Source organism: Mytilus edulis, chromosome 13 (genome assembly GCF_963676685.1).
Source record: "Mytilus edulis chromosome 13, xbMytEdul2.2, whole genome shotgun sequence".
In the NCBI taxonomy this organism is placed as follows: domain Eukaryota; kingdom Metazoa; phylum Mollusca; class Bivalvia; order Mytilida; family Mytilidae; genus Mytilus; species Mytilus edulis.
In genome coordinates this window covers 11,507,146-11,534,360 of record NC_092356.1, presented here as the reverse complement: position 1 = coordinate 11,534,360, position 27,215 = coordinate 11,507,146, and the positions used below count along the sequence as shown (strand labels likewise).

The 27,215-nt window shown below is 31.0% G+C and overlaps 1 protein-coding gene across 1 annotated transcript in view; it reads right to left on the bottom strand.

Annotated features, from left to right (window-relative positions):
* The window catches only part of LOC139500102 (uncharacterized), a 41,602-nt gene extending 20,976 nt beyond the window's left edge, over positions 1–20,626 (bottom strand). Inside the window, exons 1-12 of the mRNA XM_071288839.1 lie at positions 20,523–20,626; positions 12,229–12,929; positions 11,708–11,819; positions 10,831–10,932; positions 10,321–10,629; positions 8,826–8,924; positions 8,020–8,112; positions 6,719–6,817; positions 4,181–4,282; positions 3,338–3,454; positions 1,711–1,809; positions 281–379 (exon numbers count right to left, since the gene is read on the bottom strand). Coding sequence (XP_071144940.1) covers positions 281–379; positions 1,711–1,809; positions 3,338–3,454; positions 4,181–4,282; positions 6,719–6,817; positions 8,020–8,112; positions 8,826–8,924; positions 10,321–10,629; positions 10,831–10,932; positions 11,708–11,819; positions 12,229–12,927 — 1,930 coding nt within the window. The 5' untranslated portion in view covers positions 12,928–12,929; positions 20,523–20,626. The remainder of the gene's footprint in view (positions 1–280; positions 380–1,710; positions 1,810–3,337; positions 3,455–4,180; positions 4,283–6,718; positions 6,818–8,019; positions 8,113–8,825; positions 8,925–10,320; positions 10,630–10,830; positions 10,933–11,707; positions 11,820–12,228; positions 12,930–20,522) is intronic.
* Positions 20,627–27,215: the final 6,589 nt, after the last annotated feature.

The window sequence follows — 27,215 nt, the reverse complement described above, 5'->3', positions numbered from 1 at the left end:
AAATATTGGATTAAACCTGCTTTATATCTAGCTTAACCCATCACTTGTATGACAGTCGTATAAAATTCCGTTATTTTGACAAAAATGTGTGTACAGACCAAACAGACATAATAGATAAAAATGTCAAAATAGGGGTACAAAGTCACTATCAAAAAATATAAACAAACAAAACATACAAAAACACATGATCAAAAAATGAAAAGAAATAATACAAAAACAAAAACAATAGTTAAATAACACAATGGCATTATTAAAATATCGGGTTCTTGCTTTCACTTACCAACAAATTCAGTTTTGGTTTTTGTCTTGTTATCATAAAAAGCTGAACGACTCTCTTGGTTTTTTGCTTCATCTTCACTTTCCTTCTCGCTGTAACCTTCTAAAACAAATCCAGAATTTACTGCAATAATGTATGGTATTCAAGGCATTGGTTATTTACCCATACATCTTCTATTTATAAAAATCCCTAACACTAGATTATTTATGAGCTCCTGAGCCACGTCTAATGGATATCTCTAAAAACAGACTAAGCAGTAACAGCGATTTTCAAAAATTCAAATAAAAAGATACTTTAACACGTTATTAAGATGATTAACAATGTCAATACCCAGTTACTATATTTCAAGACAATCGTGTATTATTTGGGAAGTTGTACGAATTATTTATCAACAAGGTCTAGGTAATTATAATTTCTGATGAACTTTGTTTTAATGAAAAAAAATTCCAGACGCTCTTTGACATACAACTGGTTCATCGACGTTCTGCTCAAACACTAGTGACGTTTTGCAAATTTTTTAACAACGAATAATTTGGGAAATGTATATCCAATATGCATGTAAATGTGATAAATTGCTACTAATGTGGAGGGGGACTGGAAGATATGAACACGTGTCTATAATTCGAAATTAAGACCGCAAATATATTTTATTTAAATAAACCTGACTCATGTTCTGACTTATTTTTAGGTTATTCAAAACTAATAATACTCAAATACAGGAATAATTCTAAGCGAATAATCACGAACAGCTACAGAATGTCCACTTATTCTATGCCTTTTTCATAATTAGGAAACATTGGATTAAACCTGCTTTTAAATTTAACTAAACCCATCACATGTATGACAGTCGTATAAAATTCCGTTATTTTGACAACAACATGTGTACAGAACAAACAGACATGATAAGTAAAAATGTCAAGATAGGGGGTACACAATCAACATTGTTTATATCTTAAACACTATAAAACAAATACACATTTTAACTTACAAAACAAACAAAAAACAAAATCAGAAATGCAAAACAAACCATAGCATAATAACACAATGGCGGGATGTATCGTACCGTACGACGCCAAAAGAATAAACCAAAAAAACACCTCAAAAGTAAATGTTAATAATTTCAAAAGACAACAAAATAAACCTATACTCCGATATATATGTACAAACGTTTTTCTTATCTTTTCACTATAAATGGTATGTTCAAAAGGATATGTGCCACATTTGTAAGACACTAGTTACGTCAAAAATATAAGCTATTAAAAAAAGCTTGCTATTTGAACATAATGTAATGGTAATATACAAACATTTTCCAGAACAGCAAAATATGTAGTCCTTAATCATTCATTTGAAGTAAAACATTTGTCATAAATTGCTTTGACGTGCATGATAGCGTTAAGTGCTTTTTTAAATATCGGTTTTTTTGTTTCACTTACCAACAAATTCAGTTTTGGCTCTTGTCTTGCTATCGTGAATAGCTGAACGACTCTCTTGGTTTTTTGCTTCATCTTCACTTTCGATCTCGCTGTAACCTTCTAAAACAAATCCAGAATTTACCACAATAATGTATGATATTCAATCATATGATTTTTACCCACACCCTTCTTCGATGTATAAAAATCCTTAACATTCGATTATTAAGGAGTTCCGGAGCCACGTCAAATTGATATCTTCAAAAATAGACTAAGCAGTAACAGTGATTTTCAAAAAGACAAATAAAAAGATACTTTAACACGTTATTAAGATGATACGGATTTTTTATCAACTAGGTATTGGTTACTTCTGATCGACTTTCTGTTAATAAAAAAAAAACAACACGAGACGCACTTTGACATACAACTGGTTTATCAACGTTCTGATCAGACACAAGTGACGTTTTGCAAAGTCTGAGTAGCAGCTGCAAGGTCTTGAATACCGAATAATTTGAGAAATGTATATCCAATATGCTGATAAAGTTGGTATATTGTTACTAATGTGGAGGGGGGACTGGAAGATATGAATGCGTTTCTATAATTAGGAATTAAGAATGCAAATACATTCTATTTCAATTTACCTGTCTTATGTTGTGGCTTATTTTTAGGTTAATCAAATCTAATAATACTTAAATGCAGGAATAATTCCAATCGAACCATCACGATAATCTGAAGAATACATACTTATTCTATGCCATCTTCATAAGTAAACTACACTCTTTTGAATGAGAAATAACAACAACATAAACAATATCTAAGTTTGATCTCCTACTTTAAAAAAATAAGCGGTTCCATGTGACTCATATGATTGTGTTCATGTGTGATGACAATGACATGTTGATAAGCGAGACTTGACTTGACCCAATTTTTTTTCATGCATTCATGCATGTTGATGGTTTTTTTTTTGGTTCAGAATCGATATATTAACTATATATATGAATTGTTTAAATGACCTGTCTTTGTAAACATTGATATTTGTTTAGAACGTTGAACATAACACGAAAATTGTATTTTCAATTTAGAAAAAAAAATCTCCTTATAAATTATGCATGCTCTAAATTCTAGTACCTATTAATAAAAAAACCTAGTAGAAAAACGATTTACAATTTGTTTTGGAATACAAAGGAGTATCTCAAAGGTATTTTTAAAAATCAATTATTACCGTCAGGTTTAGGTAAAGTACAAATATATGCTTTTCTTTTTATGAACAAAATACTAGGCTAATTGACATGATATATTTCTTTCATATTTCTCTTTATAACTATCTCTCCATACTTTTAATCGTTTTGCATTTTGTGTAATGAAATTGTCAATTTGTCTTGGTTTTTGTCCAATCATAATGAGAGTATTTTCTAGGTTCGTCGTCTTTATTTGAAACAAAATCTTTAATTGAGGTTGTTTTGTATAATAAATCAATAGAAATCCGAGAAAAATCATCAATTAAACTTCAATCATTGCTAACTAAGCTTTCTATGTATTTTAATCTGAATTACTCGTTGGTTAATTTAAGCAAGCAAGTGCATGTCGAAGTATTGCGTTTAATTCATTCTAAATTATTCTGTTAAACTTACTTTTTGTGGGTTTTACTTACCATTGCATTTAGTTTTTGGTTTGATTTGGACATCATCATGATCATGAACAGATAAAGGGTTGTGAACCGTTTGTTTTACCTTCTCGCCCTTCATCGCACTATCCACATCTAAACACACTAAAATAAACATGTATATTTCTCTACACTTATAAGACAAACATTTATAACATTATGCATGTGTCTCAATTTATCTTAACACACTGTATGGCATAAGCTACAATAACCTTGTTTCTTTGTTGGAATACGAGCAACGTACCATGCTTATATCGATTCTCACTTGTCTCAAATGAGTATTAAGTACACATAAAGGTTAAGAATAATAAATATATAAACAGTAAAACCACATAAATACCGAACTTCAAGGAAAATGCAAAACGAAGAGTCCCTAAACAAACAGTAAAATCAAAAATTCAAACACATCAAACAAATGGATAACAACTGTCATATTCCTAACTTGTGCATGCATGTTCTTATATATATATCAAAAAATGTCTCAACCCTGGTTTAAAAGCTAGGTAAACCTCCCAAACGACAGTCGAATAAAAAACTACATCTGCTTACAATGTACATGACTTTTTTTTTTAAATTAAAAACTATCATTAGTAAATACTATTACAGAACTAATGCGCTTGACGAATTGTGTATCTCTGTTAGTAATATATGAATGAATATAGGGTAGGATATTTAATCTCTATCCCTTTTAATTTAAAGATAAATTCATCAATTAACTTTCGTGAACTCCTATTACCAGATAATCAAAATCCAGTGATAAAACTATTTACAAGTACTTTTGAAAATTACAAAAAAAGATATCAATGAGGTAAATGGAATAACAGTTCTTACAGTCAGGTGTATGTCGTGGAATACTCGACTGACCGACATGACTGTGTCCTCGTTTGTTCCATTCCTTAACTATCTCTTTTACTGGAGATGTAGGTAACACTTCTGTAATTATAAGAAGTTCAATTTCGTTCTTAAATAATTACAGATAAATATATATACTGATATTTGTAATCGTTATAGCTTAATCATTATGATTAACAGAAATTGTTTTTTTTTTGTGTATTGATCTTGCAATATCCGATCAATGAAGTTGCTACAAATAAATATACAGCACTTATATTCTATAAAATAAATAGTTTTTTAGAGATTGAAAATAATAATCACTAGCATTATTAGAAAATGTCTGCAATTTACAATAATAAGCGTTAGTCTCAAACTGCCAAATAAATAATACTCTCACATAACAAACATTATTAACATTAGAAAAGGTATAGTCTTTGATTCTCGTCTGCCCATCTCAGATATAAGTTTTAATTGTCTGTCATGTGATTATTACTAAAGCGACTAGTTCTGTTTGGTTAAAATATCAAAGCAAAGATTAAAAAGGTCATTGATTGTATTTTTTAATGTAAACGGCGAGCTTTACATTTCCATATAATTCAGAACTTAGTAGTTATCTACATCTATACAGGTGAATACATGATGCATGATATAGCTAGAACTCAAATTAAAGAAAATTGTCAGTTAACCTGATAAGGAAACAAAAAATGTTTGCTCCTAAATTACACATAACTATGCTCAATAACAATTAATTATACTCGTAACACAACTTTCACATTTGTTTCATCTATTCTATAAGACGTGGTATGACTGCCAATGAGACATCTCACTATCCAAATTGTAATTTGTAAAAAGTAAACAATTATAGGTCAACACGGAGCCTTGGCTCACACCGAACAGCATATGTATACTAATTGTCGTTTTTATGTTTTTAATCCTGTCATTGTCACTTTGTCATTAACTTGGATGTCTCGGGTTCCTGGTTTCCGTAGGTCATTGATCATGACTTGTATGAGTTGTCAATAAACTGTTAAATAACGGCATTTTCGAATGCACTTACTGACGTCTATTGAACCAAAATTAAACACACCAATTGGATAAAGCACCAAAATTACACCCACCAAAATAAACACTTTTCTTTTAAGAGAAAATATCGACACCAAAATTTCCCAATTTACGGTAATGCATGGTCAGTAGTCTTAGTAGTTTCGTTATCATTATTTAAAACATTTTCTTTCAGTAAACTTGTTCTGTATCATAGCTGCAGAAAAACTAATAAAAACATACTAACATAGTTATCAAAAGTACCAGGATTATAATTTAGTACGCCGGACGCGCGTTTCGTCTACATAAGATTCATCAGTGACGTTCATATCAAAATATTTATAAAGCCAAACAAGAACAAAGTTGAAAAGCATTGAGGACCAAAAAAATATTCCAAAATGTTGTGCCAAATAATGCTTAGGTAGTCTATACCTTGGATAAGAAAATCCTTAGTTTTTCGTAAAATTCAAAGTTTTGTTAACAGGAAATTTATAAAAATGACCACATTATTGATATTCATGTCAACACCGGAGTATTGACTACTGGGATGGTGATACCTGAGTGGACGAAACGACCACCAGCAGTGGCATCGACCCAGTGGTGTAAATAGTTATCAAAAGTACCAGGATTACAATTTAGTACGATAGACGCGCGTTTCCTCTTCATAAGACTCATCATTGACGCTCATATCAAAATATTTATAAAGCCAAACAAGTACAAAGTTGAAGAGCATTGAGGACACACGATTCCAAAACGTTGTGCCAAATACGGCTAAGGTAATTTATGCCTTGGATAAGAAAATCCATAGTTTTTCGAAAAATTCAAAGTTTTGTTAACAGGAAATTTATACAAATGACCACATTATTGATATTCATGTCAACACCGGAGTGTTGACTACTGGGCAGGCGATACCCTCGGGGATGAAACGTCCACCAGTAGTGGCATCGACCAAGTGGTGTAAATAGTTATCAACAGTACCAGGATTATAATTTAGTACGCCAGACGCGTGTTTCGTCTACATAAGACTCATCAGTGACGCTCATATCAAAATATTTATAAAGCCAAACAAGTACAAAGTTGAAGAGCATTGAGGACCCAAAATTCCAAAAAGTTGTGCCAAATACTGCTAAGGTAATCTAAGAAAATCCTTAGTTTTTCGAACATAGTCAGTCATTGCTAACTTGTCTTACTACCTATTTCACCTTAAATTTCACGTCTTTATTTATACCTACAAGTAAACGTATTTGGTAATAAGCTACAATTAGACACAACTGTCGGATATTTTGAATATACAGTGCTATGTTATAAATAGATACAAAAAATGTCTGTGGTATTACTCTGATAGGAATACATGTACCAGTATAACCATATACAAGTAGTTGTACGTACAAACAATGACCCAAATGTAGGGCTCACTGTTATATTTTGGAAATATTGTGTTCAATTGGTGTAGGATTCTGTAACGAATTAGCTGTGTGTGTGTGTTCTACTTACCATCAAATTCGGTGTTTGATCTCGTCTGATCATCAGCAACAGATAAAAGATTGTTAGTCGTTTCTTCTTCATCCTTATTCTTTATCGAACTATTTTTTTCTAAACACAAAAATCACTATCGTTTTAAGGTAAAACTGTTTAGGCAAATACTTTTAAATTATATTTATTTCCTACATGTACTTCATCTTCTAAAATTGTATAGCATTAGCTGCCATGAAGTGGTATTGTTAAAATAAGAGAAACTTGTTATGCTTATTTTAGTTTTTAAATGAAGATTGATACACATAACATTTGTATATTAGTTATTTATACAGATTATCGTTTCTTGTTAATTTTTAGTTTTTTTCAGAGATTTCATTAGTAAAATTATTATAAAATAAATGCGCATGAAGATAAATACAGCTTTGTTTATCATCTTAATTTTTTTGGTACATTCAACAATAGCTTATATGTGTTCCGTTTACCACTAAATCAAATTCATTGGGGACACGATTCACAGTTTTATTGTGAGAAAGAATAATTACACTCAAATTCAATTCGATTGATAAACATACAAACATAAATTTATACATACAAGTAAATTTCGAAAATAGCTCGAATGTATTTGGTAATAAGGTACACTTAGACACAGCTGTCGAATATCTTTGAATACACAGTGCTAGAGGTTGCATTTCTGTAAATATTGACAATGCAATTTCCCATAGGAACTCCTTTTACGGCTAAAACTGTACCACTTTTACTATGAAGTTTTGAAAAAAATCTTATCCTAGAATTGAAAGTTCATATGCACCACAATTTTTTTCAAAGGTCAAAATATAGGGCTGTGCGGCATATTTGCAACGTTTATATGCCTTGAACTTCTCAGAGTTTAAACTTACACTAATTTTCTTAACTACCCCTACCTCGAATGAAAGGTTACCACAGATTTCAATGTAAACAACATGCACGTGTTTATTTACTGGTAACATTCCCAAGTTCTGTCTCTGCGATATGGAACACAGAGAGCATAACTGGGAACCAGTATGTAAACAAAATTTATTTTCTATGAATATTCAATTACTCCCCAAAAGAGGCGTGTTTTGAGAAACAGCTGTATTTACAAAGTGCAACCTATATTATCAATTAATACAGAAAATGTCTGTGGTATTACTCTGATATAATACATGTACCAGTATAAACCTATACAAGTAGTTGTACGTACATGCAATGACCAAATGTAGGACTCACTGTCATATTTTGGAAATATTGTGTTCAATTGGTGTAGGATTCTGTAACGAATCAGCTGTGTGTGTTCTACTTACCATCAAATTCGGTGTTTGATCTCGTCTGATAATCATCAATAGATAAAAGATTGTCAGTCATTTCTTCTGCATCTTTATTCTTCATCACTTCATCTAAACACAAAAAAAATAACTATCGTACTAAGGTAAAACTGTTTAGGCAAATACTTTTAAATTTTATTTATGTCCTACTTCAGTTTCTCAAATTGTATAGCATAAGCTGCAATGAAGTTGTTGATTGTTAAAATAAGAGAAAATCTTCATGCTAATTTTAGTTTCTAGTTGAAGATTGGTACACATAACATTTGGATATTAGTTATTCATACAGATTATCTTTTCTTTTTAAATTTTAGTTTAGAGATTTCATTAGTAAAAATTATTCAAAAGTTGATGCGCTTGAAGATAAATGCAGCTTTGTTTATAATCTCAACTTATAGATACATTCAGCAATGTTCAGCAATAGCTTATAAGTGTTCCGTTTACCACTAAATAGAATTCAATGGGGGCACGATTCACAGTTTTATTGTGAAAAAAAAATTAATTACACTCATATACAATTCGAATGATCAACATACAAACATAAAGTTATACTTACAAGTCAATTTCGTAAATAGCTCGAATGTATTTGGTAATAAGCTACACTTAGACACAGCTGTCGGATATCTTTGAATACACAGTGCTATATTATAAATAGATACAGAAAATTTCTGTGGTATTACTCTGATATATATACATGTACCAGTATAACCCTATACAAGTAGTTGTACGTTCATACAATGACTCTGGGGGATTCTGTAACGAATTAGATGTGTGTGTGTTCTACTTACCATCAAATTCGGTGTTTGATCTCGTCTGATCAACAGCAATAGATAAAAGATTGTCAGTCGTTTCTTCTGTATCCTTATTCTTCATCGAACAATTATTTTCTAAACACAAAAATCACTAGCATTAGCTGCCATGAAGTAGTTGATTGTTAAAATAAAAGAAACTTGTCATGCTTATTTTAGTTTTTAGTTGAAGATTGATACACATAGAATTTGTATATTAGTGTTCCGTTTATCACTAAATCAAATTCATTTGGGGACACGATTCACAGTTTTATTGTGAAAAAGAATGATTACACACAAATTCAATTTAATTGATCAACATACTTATATAATTTAAAAAAAAGGGGATATGAGGTATCAATCTATGACAAACAATCAGCACATGACAGCAAACAAAATATAAAACAAAGGAACGTTTGTTTAATTCCCTGAGAAGATAAAAGTTGAAAAACGTTTGCAAAATGTAACAATCGGATATGTTGCATTTCTCTAGCTTTATCTAAATGTTTGATTCGTTCATCTCTATCTCTCTCTTTTAGTGTACATATAAAACAAATCTTGCTTAGTCTTCTCAGATATAAAATGAACTTGTCTTTTCTAATGACACTGACTTCATGTTTTATTACAAATCGAGAGTAAAATTGAAAAACAAGTCATTAATATTTGTTTAAGAAAAAACAAGTATAAGTTTTGCGATAATTATACAGATGCAATTGATTAAATTGCGATCAGAAATTCTTCAAAAAATTGCAATAGAATTTCAACATCTTATCTTTCTTGGAGAAAAAAATCAATACAGGGGCTATACAGACCCGTTATAGTAACAGCAGTCACGAATAGTGAAAAAAAAAATGCAGTCATTAAAAGGCCTTTTATATGTTTAATGCCACAAAAACACAATAGTATTGAAAGTGGAGTTTAACGCCAAACAACAAGTCAATCAAACTAAATTTAGATGTTATTTTAAACGTCTGCAAAGTTTCGCGACGATATATTTTTCGAACTGTGTTCTTGACTAGGCTAAGATTTGTCCACATATTCTGATCAATATTTCTTTATTGGGGACCTTTATATTAATAATTTAGAAGATACTGTTCAATGTTTGACTTTAACTGTAATTCTTTAAATGTAAATGTGTTCTGTTGACAGATTCAAACATCAACAGTAAATGTTCCGTTTAAGACATAATTTGAAAAAAAAGAATAGAACACTAGCAGATCATTGTATGATTATCAAGATCAAACTGGCTGGTGTACATTTGATTAGCGTTTTAGGAATTTAGTTAACCCGATAAAGATATGTTAGAAAAATAGTCGTTAATCTTTGGGATTTGTATAGCCTTCTTTTTGATATAAAACATTGCATTATCGCTTGTTTTTTTAAGGTCTTGAAGAAGTGTAAATGATATTGAACAATACGTTTCAGACTTTTTTCTGGTAGGACGATGTTAACAGGAATTAATAAAGCTAAAGTCAAGCAGAAAGAAAATAACCACCTGTCGTATCTGGTACTGTTAAACTAACAACAACTTCAGCACTTTGCTTTGTGTCAATTGACGCTCTTGCAACCATTTCAGACATGATCATTTGGACTTCGTTTTGCAGTAAATCAATTTGTCCAAGAACTGTCTTTGCGATCTCTGAATAAATGTTTAGGTCGTCAGGTGAAATTGCCATGATTTTTATATTCATATCAGACTTTCTGTTCAACCTCAATTCGTCGAGATATTCTAAAATGTTTGTTCTGTTCCATAAAGCCGGTACGTCAAGTTGTAAGAAAACAGGTACATGAACTCTCTGGCAGTCTGAAAAATCAGAGTATACTGTGGTTTGGTATGAATTATACTCCCATTCATTAATTTCAGTTTAGAAAACAACTTTTTTTATATACATAAATTATACACCAAATTAGACATCAAAACATTAAACTGATTGCAAGCTTAAAGTATTTGCTTCGCATTTTTCAATTTAGATAAAAGCAGGTAATTTTCAGTGAAATACTTTACCATTTCCCACTGATTCTGTATTGTTCGACGTTTTCATATACTCATGCTCTCCAAAAACTTTGATCAGTATATCTATATTGTCAATCCTAGTTTTAATATTTTCTGTCCAAATATAAGAAAAGACAGATACAATTATAATACCACGAAAAAAATTGCAAGCCACACATAGACTTTGTACTGAAACAGTCGAATACACAACAGATATGTTTTATAGCTCAAATTGGCCAACAGCAAAACGAGATCAAATCATGAAAATTTCTTTCTTGTTTCCGTATTTTTTTTTAGAATCTTACTTTTTTTAAAGATTTTCATAACTATATATGGGAATTATACTTCGGCCACGCACCCTGTAGTTTTTGGTGGGGTTCGTGTTGCTTATTCTTTAGTTTTCTATGTTGTATCATGTGTACTATTGTTTGTCTATTTGCCTTTTTTATTTTTAGCCATGGCTTTGTCGGTTTTTTTAAGATTTATGAGTTTGACTGTCCCTCTGGTATTTTTCGTCCCTCTTTTTTAATATCAATCTGAAATGGCCGATAAATGTCAAAGCAGACAAGAGGCCAAAATAACGTAAAATTATATGTATATATATAAATGCGAACAAATTGACTCGAGTTAGGAATTGGCATAGATATATTTCTGTTTAGGGTCATCTATAATCCTATTGTAACGGTTGACGTCATGTTATAAAATAATATGACCCCAGTGCAGATTAAGAAAGTATACCAACTTTAGCCCTATGCTTATGTTTTATATATAATTTATGTAAAATGTTTTTTATTGATATTTTTCATTGTTTTTGTGTCTTGTTTCCTGTCGTTTGTGGCCGAGTGGTTTACGTAAGAAGTTTAACTACTGTTTCATTGTATATATTTACGTATTTTCCTAATTTGTTTTTGGCAATCACTTCCCATGGATTCACTACAATCCTCCGAAAATTGCATGTTAAAAGCCGTTGCTTTCTTTTCGAATTCTTCAACTTGAGCTCTCTTGAAAATATATAATATATTTATCACAACTGTATATAACACATTGAAAAAAAACTTGGATATCGTTTTAGAATGGGAATTTAATTCAAGTCATTCAAATAGTGGCAACATTACTACAACTTCTTAAAAAAAATGTATTGATGCTTTAACGTGTTATTAAAACAAAAGAGATAGATTAGAATTAAATATGACCTATTATAAGAAAATGTAAACTTTTAAAGCTACTAACATATTGTTTTAATGCAGGCAATCTCTTTTGAATGTTTGCTTATTGCAATATGTATCAAGTTTGAACATGTTACTAAAATACCATAAACTTTATAATAGATTATATACAACTTATCGCAGACTGATTATAAATCCAGATTGATCTTTGTATCTAACTAAGACAGGACACATAAAATCTAACCTCAAACTCAGCACATTTATTCTTCCAGTAGTCCCGACAAAGTTTTTCATATTTATCCATATAAGAAGGTATAACTGTAAGCTTTCTAGTTTGAAAAATTTGTTTCTCAGTTTCCTCAGCAAATGTACGGTTAATGAGATTAGCTATTCCCATGATGGATCCATTTAATTTTTCCCATTTCCTTTCAAATTTGTCATCTGTCATTTTCTGTATATCCGATATATGAAATATTTTGTTTCGCTCTTCCCTTATCTGGAACGTCCAGTTATTTAGTCCTAATTCCTGTTTTCCACATTTATTTATTATATAGTATGCAAGTGTTATATCAAGAATTTTGACATCTATGTTTTCTACTGCAGTATATTTACAGATACATATTTGAGTCACTTTCTTGCCATCATATTTTTTATGTTTTTTAATTTGTTGAGTTTCGTCTGACTTATACAAAAGCAGCAGCTGTTTTCTTGATAATAATGTTTTTCCTTTTGTCGTTTCTGGTAAACAAGTACATTTACAGCATTTCGTCGTTTCGTACATGTGAACTAGTTTGTGTTTTTCCTGTTCAAGATTTAGAAATGACTCTAAACTAAACGACGTACCAAGTATGTTTTCTCTAATATATCTGTAGAGAACATGGCATGCAATATCGACAAGGAGTGCAACTAGCTTAAAGTAATTCGTTCTTTCTGGAGGTGCCATATCTATAATGAAATGCAACATATGTTTTTCTACAATCTTAAAACCTCCCTTTTAAAAAAAATATTCACACAAGTCGAACAAATTCATTAATTCATACATGTTTAAAATAAATATGATCTTATCTATTCTTCCATTTATTTGAAATTGACACAAACGCTTGCCCACAGTATTTAATTAAAAAAACACGCAATCAAAACATTAAGCACATATGACCAAGATTGGCAAGATCTTAACATAATTAAGAACCTAGTCAAACATCTCTTTTGTACAATATAGTCCCAACTCTCACTAGTTAAAACAGTTTACTATTCAATTAAAACTTTTATTATTTCAAACAAAAAAATCGTTTATGTGAAAGAATTTCAAACTCATCTATATAGATATAAGAAGATGTGGTTTAAAGCCAATGAGACAGCTCCCTATCCAAATCAAACTTTGAAGGACTAAACCATTATAGGTCAAAGAACGGTGTTCAACACTGAGCTTTGGCTTACACTGAACAGCAATCTGTAAAGGGCCAAAACTACCAGTGTAAAACCATTCAAACAGGATAACCAACGGTCTATAGTGTGTGATAAAAGTTTGTGAGGGAATTCAATGTTTACTATGCCACTGTTCATTCCAGTGCACTTTATGAGAATACCACTATACCAATCAGCATGATTTGTTTTTGCAGTGTTTTAAGATATGATGTTACTTTGAATTCATGTATTATTTATGAAACTTTACATGTTGAAAAGGCTGAATTTCTGGATAAAGTGAATAATTATGTAGACTTTTGAAGCCCAAACTTTCTAATGCCTTGAATACGCAAATGAAAGTTCCAAAAACTATATCAATAGAGAATGAAATTGAGAATGGAAATGGGGAATGTGCCAAAGAGACAACAACTCGACCATAGAGCAGACAACAGCAGAAGGTCATCAACAGGTCTTCAATGCAACGAGAAATTCTCGCACCCGGAGGCGTCCCTCAGTTGGCCCCTAAACAAATATATACTGGTTCAGTGATAATGAACACCATACTAAACTCCAAATTGTACACAAGAAACTAAAAGTTAAAATAATACAAGACTAACAAAAGCCAGAGGCTCCTGACTTGGGACAGGCGCAAAAAAAGCGGCGGGGTTAAACATGTTTGTGAGATTTCAACCCTCCCCCTATACCTCTAGCCAATGCAGAAAAGTACACGCATAACAATACGCACATTAAAATTCAGTTCAAGAGAAGTCCGAGTCCGATGTCAGAAGATATAACCAAATAAAATAAAATAAATGACAATAATACATAAATAACATCAGACTACTAGAAATTAACTGACAAGCCAGCTCCGAACTTCAATCAAACTGGTTGAAAAATTATGTCTTCATCATATGAATATCAGACACTATCCTCCCCGTGAGGGGTTTAGTATCATACCATCAAAACATATATGAGAAGAGCATAACCCGTGTCCTGCCAACAACTGGTTTAATAATAATAAATGTGTTTAGTTCCGATGCAAAGACCCTATAAGTGAATCAATATTAACGCCAAAATATGCAATCTTTAATGACCTGACAACAGTATCGTAACTATGTCCCTTCTTTAATAAGTCTATTCAAAGGTTTTGTAAGCTTCTGATGTGAATACTGACATTTTTGTGCTTTATAAAGAATATTTCCATATAATATTGGATGTGAAATACCTGAACGTATAAGAAGTCTGCATGTTGAGCTATATTTACGAATGATGTCCTTATACCGATGATAAAATTTAGTAAATGTTTTGACTAGTTTGTGATATCGAAAACCCTGATGTAATAATTTTTCAGTAATACATAAATTTCTCTCGATAAAATCGAAAACATTGTTACATACACGAGCGAATCGTACAAGTTGAGATATATAAACACCATAAGATGGTGACAAGGGAACTAAAAATGGATAATTAACGATAGGAACTGAGAAATCATCTCTTTTTTCCTAACGAAATTATAGCAAAAAGTTTGGTTGACAAATTTGTATTCATAATTGTTAAATAAGAACTAAAATATCTGACATTTTCTCCCTACCCAATTTACCCCTTTCATATGTTATGGTGTGGAACGGTCATTGTTATTGAATTTTATGCAATTTGATTAGTTTAAGTTATCATTAGTTTTAAACTTCAAACTTTCAAAAAAATATGACTATTGATTAAATTGAAACTTGCATGAATGTGTACAGTAACTTAAATGACCTTCAAACTTGACACTGGACGAGTCAATTTTATTTTTTGTCAATGAAAGTAAAGGTATGAAAGGTAAAAATATCCACTTCTTCTATAGCTATTTTCACAAAATTTTCCTAATACACAGGTGATAAATAATTTTTTAAAAGCCTACTTCGGAGAAAAACGAGAAAGTTTACAATTAAAACGTTTTATTTCATTAAACAGGTTTTTCGAAAAGAAATGCCGACATACATTTTATGCACGGCTTTGCCAGGTAAAATATTGTTTATTTGAACAAAAAAAAACATTTTTCAGTCTCATTTGAATACATTAATTACAATAAATCCCAAATTAAAGTAGTCATTAAATAAAGTCAAAATATGTTCGATCAGCCTCACAAATTCTTGTTAGGCACTATAATCTAAATTGTTTTCTTTTATTTAAATGTTCTTTAATACTTTTGATAGAAGTCTTGTATTGTTTAAACATAACGCTATATCCTTATCTACTGAAAGGACGACGATTTTTTTTAAGTACTGACCTAGAAATAACAATAACAGCTTTCGAATGTCCTATGATCTTACCTTACATGTTTTTAAACAATAATGCACATTGATAACAGATATATTGAGCAAGGTTTCTTGTTAAACTAACTTTTGATCACACAATAAAAATAGAAATGTGATTTCCTATAAAATGGCGGAATATACCAATGAGACATTCTAGATCATATGTCTAAGAAAATTGACAACACCACATACAAAAGCGTTAAATGCAAATAAGGAGTGTGTGGAAGATGAATAATCTAACTATTAAACTTTTTCAACATGTACAAATGTACTATCATCGAAGTGTACCAATATACCTAAATGAATTGTGGGTGTTTAAAAACATTGATGAAAACCAAAATCAATTCCAATAATGACCTCAGGTGCCAAGGAAGTGTTGGAATGTCTTTTATCATTCAAGCTTCACTAATGAGTCTTTTGTAGATGAAACGCGCGTCTGGCGCAAATACAAAAATTTTAATCCTGGTATCTATGGTGAGTTTATTTACATGTGACATCATTTTTATCTGTCTTAGTATACACCGGGTAATAAGTCTAATTCGGTAGGTCTCATTTGGGGGACAGGGTTGTAGCTACATGATATGGAACATAATCCGCTTTCATCTGTGATACGGCAAAGTCATAACTGTCAACCAACTCGTGATGACGCCTGTTAAAGTAACAAAGGAATGCTTTAAACTTCACCACTTGAAAATCTTGGTTTTATAGCTTCCTTGTAATTGCAACCCTCTTTCAAAGAAATCATAATAAGAAATACAAATCCTTGAAATATAGTATTAACTGTGATTAATATATTCCGTCTACAGGCGATGCTGGAATGTTGCTACACATAAATGGAAAGTTCACAATAGGGAAGCTGAAATCATGTCTTATTTCTTAAAGTTTTGTTTTCAGTCGATTCTCTTTGTCATTTCCTAGATGTAAGTCAAAATATGAGGCAGACTTAGTCAGGAATCTGATGTTCAATAGTTATCGTTTATTGATGTGGTTCTTAAGTGTTTCTCGTCTCTCGTATTTCATATACATGTAGATGAGATCGATGGTTTTCCCATTTGAATGGTTTGACACTAGTTATGTATATGCCCTTTTTATAGCTAGTTGTTCGGTGTGACCCAAGGTTCCTTGTTGAAGACCTACCTTGACCTACATGTATGATGTTTTTTTAACAATTGTAATGAGGTAAAAAATTACAGACCAATCTCGTTGTTAAGTATATTATGAAAGTGCATGGAGCGATGTGTCTATAAACATGTACACAACTTTCTAATTGAAAATATGATAATCACCCCTAATCAATCGGGTTTTAAAAAAGGCGACTCTGACATAAATCAACTTATTGATATTTCTAACTACTTTGGTAAGGCTTTAGATAATGCAAAAGAGATTTTGATCGGGTTTGGAATAAAGGGCTATTATCAAAACTTAAACAATATGGAATTTCTGGAAATTTACTAAATTGGTTTTGCGATTATATATCTGAGAGGAGTCAACGGGTGGTCTTAAATGGAAGAAATTCAACATGGAGACAGATAAATGCAGGTGTTCCACAGGGCTCAATTTTTGGTCAGCTACTTTTTCTTATCGTTATTAACGATATAGTAACTGATATTAAAGCTACTATCAAATTATTTGCAGACGACACTAGTATTTATTTGACAGTAGACACCCCTGATAATACTGCTGAAATTCTTAATGGAGATCTAAATAAAATCCATATGTGGTCCTCTAAGTGGCTTGTAAACTTTAACTGACAAAAAACAGAAACCGTGATTGTTTAAAGAAAATCAATAAAACCAAGTCATCCGATCTTAAAAATGAATGATACTGATCTTCAAGAAGTTTCTACTCATAAACATTTAGGTATTATTTTTTCAAATAATGAGTTATGGAATATTCATATTGAATATATAGTAAACGTGCATATAATAGAATAAATATCCTAAGGAAGATGCGTTTTATACTGAATAGGTTCACTTTAGAAAAAATGTATTTTTCATATTTTCGACCAATATTAGAGTACGGGGATGTCATTTGGGATAATCAAACACAATACTTGATTAATAAAGTGGAAAATGTTCAAATTGAAGCTATGAGAATTGATACAGAATGTTCAAATTGAAGCTATGAGAATCGATACAGAAGCTTTATGAGGAAACGGGTTGGGAAACACTTTCAGAAAGAAGGGAAAACACAAGCTCACTATGTATTATAAAATGGTAAATAAGGGAACTCCAGATTATTTACAAAACTTGGTACCAAATCAAATAGTTAATTTATATAACCGTCAGACTCAAAATACTTCGGAAATTCGTACGAGAAATAATCTTCACTCCGATTATTTCCTTCCTTCGTCTATTAAATTGTGGAATAAGTTACCAGACCAAACGAGAAATTCTACGTCTTTAAGCATTTTTAAAAGTCGTATAAAAACCAAAATAATAAATGCCCTAATTTTTACTACACAGGTACAACAATGGGTCAAGTATTACATGCCAGGTTAAGGATGAATTATAGTAGTTCTCTAAATAAACAGTAGTTGACATGAACTACAAGTGGTACATCAAAGATATTTGGTATGTAGTTGTATAAGTATTGACACTTCTCATTACTATAAAGTTTAATTGGGCCCGCCACCTCAGTTATAGTCTCTTGACTTTGAAACTTTTGCTAAGCTTTCAGCAAGTTAATGATAATTGTTATGCAGTTGTATAAGCATTGGCATATCTAATTTCAAATGAAATCATGTGGCCCCAACTCCTCGGACATGGTCTTTTGACTTTGAAACTTTTGCTCAGTTTTCATGTATTAGTTTGTGATTATGTTATTTTATGGGGAAATACTAGTGATAAGTAAATAATAATTGGTATGCAGTTGTCTAAGCATTGGCATATGTCATTTCCATAGAGATTATTTGGCGCCCCCCCCCCCCCCCCCCCCCCCCTCACCGATGATTTATTGACTTTGAAACTTTTGATAAAGTTATCAAGCATTAGTTTGTGATTAGGTTGGTTTCTGGGGAACCAGTAGTGGAAGGTCAATGGTATTTGATATGCAGTTGTATTAACATTGGCACATCTCATTTCCATGGAGATAATTTTACCCCGCTCCCTCAGTTATGGGTTATTTACTTTGAAATTTTGCTTAGTCGACATGTATACGTTTGTGTTTAGTTTTTTTTAAAGGGAACTACTTATGATAAGTCAATGGTACATGTATTTGAAATGCAGTTGTATTAGCATTAGCACACCTGATATCCATAAAGATTGTTTAGACATGAACCTTCAGTCATGTTTCATTGACTTTGAATATTTGCAAAACGTACATGTTAAAGTGTTGCTATTCTAATTTCAACATTTGCATTATCGAAATTACAAAAAAGCGAGACATATCTCTGCGATAACAGTTTATGTTTTAATTTTATTGTGTAAATTTTTTATTTCAAGTGTTCAAAACTAAGGGATATGGGCGATTCTTAAACATTTCCATAATGCACATAATCTAGGCGTGATTTCGACTGAATATTATATCAACACAAGGTGTTATTATACTGTGGATACCTATCTCAAGATTTTATATTGAGAAAAAAACTTAATACACTTGAAGTTAATCTTTAAATCTAAAAAGGCATTTAAAAATGAAATCCAATACACACTACAATAATTATAATGTCGTATTAACGTATATTTGCTAAGACGGGGGAAACACCTTTGTTAAGCGGTTTATCAAAATAAACAGAACACATGAGCTAAGCTATCTTGTGAAATAGAGCAAAACGAATACTAAGTATTACATATGGGTGTTTGTTTAATTGATTGCAACAAATTGAGCAATTATCAAATGATTTAAACATGAGATTGGAAACAAATCTATCGACCGTTCTTTTTTGAAAATGACATTCGGCTTGATTATGTACGAAGTTTACTTGTAGATGTTTTATAAACAAAACTACCCCGATACATATTTTGTTTAACTTCAAGTGAGATAAAGATGCCTTTAGTTTTGCTTTAAAGGTTTGGAAATTTGATAAAGAATTATTTGAAACGAATTGTAACACCCGAGTTTTTACTCTTTTCAAACTTTTTGGCTGTCCATTGAATAAAAATGTCTTGGAAATTGTATTATATGTCTAAAATTTCGGCATCATTTTCATCTAAAAATAGTATATTAAGATATATTTTACTTACTTATTTTGACTAGACTTTAGAAAAAAAAACGAATTCAGCACATTTCGTTGATAAATAATCGTAGGATCAAAACTGTATACTATGCCCTTCAACATACATTAAACGAACCATTCATTGACATAAACATAGGATCCCAATTGCACCAATTGTAAGCTTCCAATCCAGGAGCCAAAAATGAAGTCCCTTGATAAATCCACCAGCCTTTATTATACTGAGATGATAATTATGAAAAGATGCTTAAATAAATTTAAAGGGTATTCATTAAACTTCCAACTACTGTACTAAATTTGAAGTGGTTCTTTACTGTATAGGGTGGATGTTTGTCTGAGTAAATGGTCCAAACTTAATTTTTGATTTTAACCAGGAAGTGAATAAAAGTACCCTATTTATAATCAAATTAATTATAAATTTATAATAATCTATTGCTTTCTTAAATGCCGTTCATGACCTTGTAAAAAGTATCAAAGAAACCATATAGGGGCTAATAGTATGAGAGAGTAACAGAAGTAAAAGAATACAAAATCTACACCCATAATTTGGATTAAATTACATTGAGGTTATGGAAGAAATTATTTGGTTCACGTTCCGTATAACGATTAAACTGATTGCTTGTTTATTCATGACATAGAAAAAGAAAAGAAATCACATACCTTTGATCTAAGAAAGCGTGTAAGGTAAATTATAAAGACTATTCTTGCATTTAGGTCAACATAGTAACATGTCTTTGCTATTCAATTGAATAGTAGTATCATCCTCCTACCTTAAAATGAAAAGGAACAGGTAAAAATGTGTATACAAAAGCAGAAAAATTAAACTATTGAACACGTGTTTTTTTGATGATTTTTGCATGTATGATAATGATACCACTGTAAATATAATGATAAAATGGATTCCCAAACATGTGTGAAGATCTAAACTGTACATTTGACTAGCAGGTCGAACAACGGAGGTTCTTAAACACTGCTCGATTACCAAATGTAACAATTTTCTGTATCGTCATTAATAATAAATGAGAAAACAATAAACTTATTGAAAAGATGGTCAACCACAAACATGAGTTGCCAAAATTGGTACACCATATCCGGATTTCAAATATATAATTTCTCTTCGGTGATGTTAGGAATCGAAAAGGTATTTAGAAGTCCATAAAATTTACCTTGATTCAGGATAGACATTGAATTGTAAACAGTCTAAATAGAATGAACGGATCATATAAAACCGATAAAAATAAAACACCAGCCGGAACGTAAAACTATAAACAAGTCTAAAATGAAAACAACGTTCAAACCTATGATTGCGTTGCATAAAAATCGCAATTTGTATACGTGTGCTTGCTAACAAAATTTTCTTGGTAGAGCGGTCTAAATACAGCACACACAACATTGTCTTTATCACTCTACTTTGATATTTATGAAAATATATATCACGGCTGTGTAACGTCAAATAGGTTGACCCGAGCTTAATTCCGTTGACCCGGACATATCATAGCAATTTTCGTATATAAACCGTTTTAGATAAGGCTGACCAGAAATTATCAAGTCATTTTTTCGGTTTGCTGGTAAGACATAAAAAACACTCGTTTCTATTAGCATAATGCGCAAAAAACAACCATCTAGTTGTCTGAATATTTCTGTTGAAAAATATCATCTGTAATATTATAAAGCATTTTTGAACTCGTTAGTTTTGATCAATTGTCAAAGGTTTTATACTGTGGCTCGCAGCTGGTTTTTAACGATATCAATATTCAGAAAACCTAATAATTGATATGTTTCTGTCTTCAACATGTTTAACTTTCATACACACAGTTCCGGTAAATGCTAATTATATCAAAAGACATGTGACGACTGCATGTATCTGAAGTATTTACTATTCCTTATGAAGCATAAACAGCTGCATATATTTTTAAATAAATAATGACCTAAAATCGTTCAATGGGTTTTGAATTACATTAAACAGATTTTGTTTTATTTAAAATTAGATTTCTCTAGTCACGTTTATGACCACGTTTTATTATTAAATTTTGATAGTATTGTAATATGTCTGTATATTTAAATTATTTATATTTCTAAATAATATGTGATCAACATTTTGTTCAAAAGTAAGTACCAGTATATTAGATGACTTTCAATAAGGTTCACGGAATATCTACTATAAAATAATGACTGTGGATCGATGTTTTAGATACAAGATACAATCTTTGGGATTTAATCTAAGCAGTGATCTAGATAAAACATTCAAGAGGTGTTGTTTGAGAAACTTTATCTATATGCATCACTTTAACACCAAGTGATGTGAAAAGCTTACCTGGCGTTAAGAGTAAAATAAACAAAAAGCGAATGGCGAGGAAAATTAAAATCGGAAGTTTACTTGTCAAATGGCTAAACCAAAAGCTCCAAAACATCAAACAAATGGAAAACAACTGTCTTCCTGACTTGATTCAGATATTTCCTTATGCAAAAAGTGTTTGATTAAAACTTGTTGAAGAGCATATCCATGAAACAGCTATTCCATGTCATTCTACCAACTCGTGCTGGTGTTCGTACAATTTCAAAGGCTTGCTTTAACTTCCGCATTTTAAGCTCTAAGATGCATAGCTTTGTTGTGTGCTGCAACGCTCTATCAAAGAAGTGATATTAAGATACTCAATCCAGGGAATAGTGTATGAATTGGGGAATACTATTATTAAAATAGTGTGCTTCGTTTTCATCCCATATGGAATATACTCACCAATATATCGTATATTCATTAGCACACTATGTATCGAATTTCTCTTACCGACTACCTGAACATGTAATTACCGTAAATTGAAATAAGCCCTGCCTACTAACCTAATATGGAACCCAACTAGCCTATTATGGAATATACACAGTCTTTTTGCAGTTGCTTTTAACCAATCATATTCATATAGAAATGTAAGGGAGACGAGATAAATGCTTAGTACGCAGCCACTCCTGGACTGTTGCTACATAGAAATGTAAAGTTCAAAATTGGGAAGCTAAAATCATCTTTTTGGATGTTGATTTTGTTCTCAATCAACCAATTGCCAATTTCTACCGGTGTATGTAAATCAAGATTTAGTATTAAATGCAGCATTTAATGCAGAGTGTATACAAAATTTTCAGAAAAGATCCTGAATATGTTTAGTTATCATGTGTTCCAGGTTTGCATTGTGTTCTGATTCTTTTTCAATATTTTTATGGTAAACTTGTTTATGTTTGATGTGATATTGTTCTGTTCTTAATTTAATTGACTGTTGTTTACACTGTATCTTTTCTTTGGTAATATCTGTTATGTAATAGGGAAATGTGTGTTAACACCTGAGTAAACATCCAACCTCATACTTTCTGGCAAATTTGTTTGACCTGACAAATAAACCATCCTGATGTAACTTTGCGTAATAGAAATCAAACTATGTAAAAACATAACTTATATAACATTTAAGTACCTATTAACTGTGTCTTGTGTATACTTTATTTCAATTTTGATTGGAAAGATGCGTTCAACATATTAAACAAACATTGAATTGTTTAGTGAGAAGACATCATCTATATAGAGGAAAGTGAAATTATGGCATAATGCCAGATCATGTTCGTTCTATTTCAAAAGCTCCTGTATAAAATCAGTTTTATATGAAAAGAGCACCAAGTCAGTAAGACGAGGATCACAAATGATTCCCATGGGAATGCCGATTGTTTATTAAAAAACACGTCTTCCAAACGTAACAAATATGTTGACATTTAAGAAATCAATCATCTTATTTGTCATAAATTCAGGGAATTTTTGTTTGAATGAGAATGATTTTTTTCAAAGTAAAAGACAATGTTCCTTAGACAACGTACTTGTTTGTAAGTTGGCTTTTTTTTTTATTAAACAGAGCAAGACATACTCGTTCAATTTGCCTTTAAAGTTGAATCGGGGAATATTTGTGTAAAGTGTAGGAAAGTTAAATGTTTTGATAACATAACACGATTAAAGTGTCTTTTACTTTAAAAATTGTGGCATTTGTTTCACGCCACATAAGTTTAACAATGTCTTAGATTGTTGATAATTAAAAAATTGTCTAAGTGGTGCAATTGAAAGACCCATCAATATAAAGTTATTTTTATTGACACTAATGTAATTGAAAATATTTGAAAAAAACCAACAGATGTAAATTTAGGAATTCGATATACCAGATTATCCGTGATGTTCTCTTAGATAAATGCTGTGAAAGTATATGTTAAGTATATCAGATTTGTGTTTCGAAAAAATCAAAATCACAAAAATACAGAATTCCGAGGAAAATTATATTGAGAAAAAAAATTAAAACAAATTAAAATACCTTAATGTAATGTATTTTAGTACGAAATGCAGAATGTAAATCAAAAACAATAATTGAAGACAAAATACATATGCATACATGTTTATACATGCAGATAAAAGATAAGCAAAATTGATGTATAAAGAACAAAACAATAAGTTGTTACTATTCAAAACAAATTAATAAAGTGATAGAGCAAGCTCGGTTGACCTCTACCTATAGACACATAAAAAAGATCTATTTTCTGGATTCTAAAAACCTTACTTTACTGCTAGAATGTAGAGCAAGCCCTCTTGACCTCTCCTAAGAAAATTACTTTTGAGCAAAGCAAGCCCTGTTGACCTCTGCCTTATACATAATATAAAAGCGTACAGTTTAATGTAATTTGATAGTGCTTTTTTAATGATAACAGTCTTTCATCTGTTTGATCATGCAGCACCTATTTTATACTATGATCCTTGTAACATTCTGGGCTTAGAGCTTTAAAAATAAAAGGGACTTCAACAAAGTCTTAAAAAGTATAACACCCTCATGATAACTGAAAAAGAGGGCTAAAATGTTAACTCTGCTTTCTTCTTTCACAGTTAAAACCATGTATCTTGAACCTTAATGATAGTTTCAACAATTTGGTATACTGTAAATTCAGAAATTATTGCGTGCATTTATTATTGTGATCTTGTCATATTAGACTTAAATGCGATTTTTATTTTTACGATTTTGAGAAAAATCCTGTTTTATTCATATATAAAACATTTCAAAATGCGAGTTTAAATTATTGCGTTTACAACTCTGTCGCATTTTTCGCAATAATAAAAACCTCGCATTAATTTCTGAATTTACAGTAAGAATGGCGTTTATTCAAGATTTTAAATAAATAATTCCTCTCACCCCAGATCTCTGATATAACATCTATAAAGGAAATGTAATAGTTACCCAATAAAAAGTATCAATGACAAATACAAAATATATTTGAAAAAAGCTAATAGCATAGGCTTCGTGGTTAATTTTAACATTAAAACTGTATGTATAGCTATGGAAACATGTATATTCCTACCGTATATAAAATCAGTGTAAGTTCATAAAAAAGGAGATTTAGTATGATTGTTAATTCTTCCAACAGTGTCCAAATGAATAGATAGTTATCAAAGGTACCAGGATTATAATTAAGTACACCAGACGCGCGTCTCCTCTACATAAGACTAATCAGTGACGCTCATATCAAAATATTTATAAAGCCAAACAAGTACAAAGTTGAAGAGCTTTGTGAACTCAAATTTCCAAAAAGTTGTGCCAAATACGGCTTAGGTAATCTAAGCCTGGATCAGAAAATCCTTAGTTTTTTCAAAAAAAATCAATAGAATAGAATGAGAGCAACTTTAAACAAACAAACGGCCATCAACAATGAGAACCAAAACCATATGTAAAATGATACAAATATAATCACAGAAAATCATAAGTATATAATGATACTTATATTTATAAATTTACTGTTTACAAATTTTTGAATTTTTTGAAATACTAAGGCTTTTCTACTTCAGGCATAGATTACCTTAGCTGTATTTGGCAAAACTTTTAGGAATTTTGGTCCTCAATGTTCTTCAACTTCGTACTTTATTTGGCCTTTTTAACTTTTTTGGATTCGAACGTTACTGATGAGTCTTTTGTAGACGAAACATGCGTCTGGCGTATATACTAAATTTAGTCCTGGTATCTATGATGAGTTTATGTATATAAAATATATCCTGCATTTATAGAGATGTAAAACATGTATAACCTTATAAAACCCGTATGTAAAATGATACATTCACAACCCTTTATAAAAACAACAGGGTGTTCAGTAAATATCTGAAATAGATTCAACAGAAAATAAAAATGGATGATGAAAGGTTGAAACAAGTACACTTTTATAACTTCTACGCGGTATGGGCTTTGCTCAGTGGTGCAGAGTTGTTAATTTCTGTGTCATTTTGGTCTCTTGTGGATAGTTGTCTCATTGGCCATAATACCACATCTTCTTTTTTATATATACTCTCAAAATTTGCACATTTCATTAAGGATATAGACATATTGTAAAATCCCTAGTAGAGGATAAAAATTGCCGGCTTATCAAATTAATTTCAAGACAGGGAAATAAAAACCTACCTTGATCTTGATGATAGTAAATATATGCTGTTATCTTCTGGATCTACTTTATTTTTAACTCAATTGTTACCATCAAATATGTTAAATGATAAGGTGCAGGTGTGCGTTAAAAGATTAAATGTGAAACTGATGATAAGTATCCCGTGTTGTTATTTACAACAGTTACGTTTAAATTGCATGATCAATTAAAAGGTTATATGACAACAGTTATTGAAAGCATGACAAAATGTGTAACATGAATAAAATGAGAACATTTTAAATATACGAAAACCGATGCAATATCAAGGTGTATTGTATAAAAGAATAGAAAAAGAAAACCGATCTTGATAATATTTTACAGTACATCTAAAAAAATGTTTATAACTTCCCCATGTGTTTAAATGTCAACTCTGTACACTCTTGTACAGTTTCATCATTCTCATATATCACATTTGTTAAATGATTAAACTACGTGTGTGCGTTGTAAAGACAGAATGTGAAAGTGAGGAACATCATTTTTATAATTTGGTGAAATGTTTGATATCTACTAGGAGCGTTTTATAATAAACATCTAAAAAAGCTTTCGCCGCCGAGCTTTTTATCGAGAACATTTATGCTGAAAATTGGAGGTCTTTGAACTTTTGTAGAATACTAGTAGTTAAGCAACGTTTTAAATCTTACAGAGTGTGTTCTCTTTCATTAATTGATAGATTTTGACTTATTTTGAAGCAAAGATGATTACAAATACATGTAAGTACACAACGAAAACGTACAAGAAAAAAAATCATTATTCAAACCTAGCCATTGTTATATTATAGTTCGTTTCAGTGTGTGTTACATTTTAACGTTGTGTTTCTGTTGTGTCGTTTGATTTCTCTTATTTTTTAGTGTGAATTCACATTACTATAAGACGTGTCACGGT